Source organism: Canis lupus, chromosome 19, assembly GCF_048164855.1.
Source record: "Canis lupus baileyi chromosome 19, mCanLup2.hap1, whole genome shotgun sequence".
In the NCBI taxonomy this organism is placed as follows: Eukaryota; Metazoa; Chordata; class Mammalia; order Carnivora; family Canidae; genus Canis; species Canis lupus.
The window spans coordinates 48,169,909-48,170,859 of NC_132856.1; the positions used below are offsets into that span (position 1 = coordinate 48,169,909).

Here is a 951-nt window from a genome sequence, read left to right on the forward strand (position 1 = left end):
ATGGCTGGTCAGAACTATAGCATGGTGTCTGAATTCATCCTTGTGGGCTTCTCCACATTCTCAAGGCATCTCCTGCCTGTCTTCTTCCTGATTTACCTGCTGATGTACCTGTTCACGCTGCTGGGGAACCTGCTCATCATGGCTACTGTCTGGAGTGACCACAGCCTGCACACACCCATGTACCTCTTCCTGTGTGCCCTGTCCATCTCTGAGATTCTGTTCACTGTTACTGTCACCCCTCGCATGCTGGTTGACATACTCTCTAGCCACCACTCTATCACCTTTGTGGCCTGTGCCACCCAGATGTTCTTCTCCTTCACATTTGGCTTCACCCATTCCTTCTTGCTAACGATCATGGGCTATGACCGCTACGTGGCCATCTGCCACCCTCTGCGCTACAACGTGCTCATGAGCACCGACACCTGTGCTCATCTGGTGTCTTGGACCTGGGCTGGTGGCTCAGTAATAGGGATGACGGTAACCCTGTTAGTTTTTCACCTCACCTTCTGTGGGTCTAATGTGATCCACCATTTTGTCTGCCATGTACTTTCCCTCCTAAAATTGGCCTGTGGGAATGAGACATCCTCTGTAACCTTGAGTGTGATCCTGGTGTGTCTCTCAGCCCTGATGGGCTGCTTATTCCTCATCATCCTCTCCTATGTCTTCATCATGTCCACCATATTGAGAATCCCCTCTGCTGAGGGCAGGCACAAGACCTTCTCCACGTGTGTCTCCCACCTCACTGTGGTCGTTGTGCACTATGGTTTTGCCTCCATTATCTACCTCAAGCCCAAGAGCCTCCATTCCATGGACAGTAACACCCTGATGGCCACCACCTATACAGTCTTCACCCCATTTCTCAGCCCAATCATTTTCAGCCTCAGGAATAAGGAGCTCAAGAATGCCATAAAGAAAAGCTTTCAGAGAAAATTCAGTCCCCTAGGCTCTTGA

The 951-nt window shown here is 50.5% G+C and overlaps 1 protein-coding gene across 1 annotated transcript; it reads left to right on the plus strand.

Moving 5' to 3' along the window:
• On the plus strand, positions 1–951 carry LOC140611344 (olfactory receptor 10H4-like). Its single transcript, XM_072788132.1, has one exon. It carries the CDS (start codon positions 1–3, stop codon positions 949–951), a length of 951 nt encoding a protein of 316 aa, XP_072644233.1.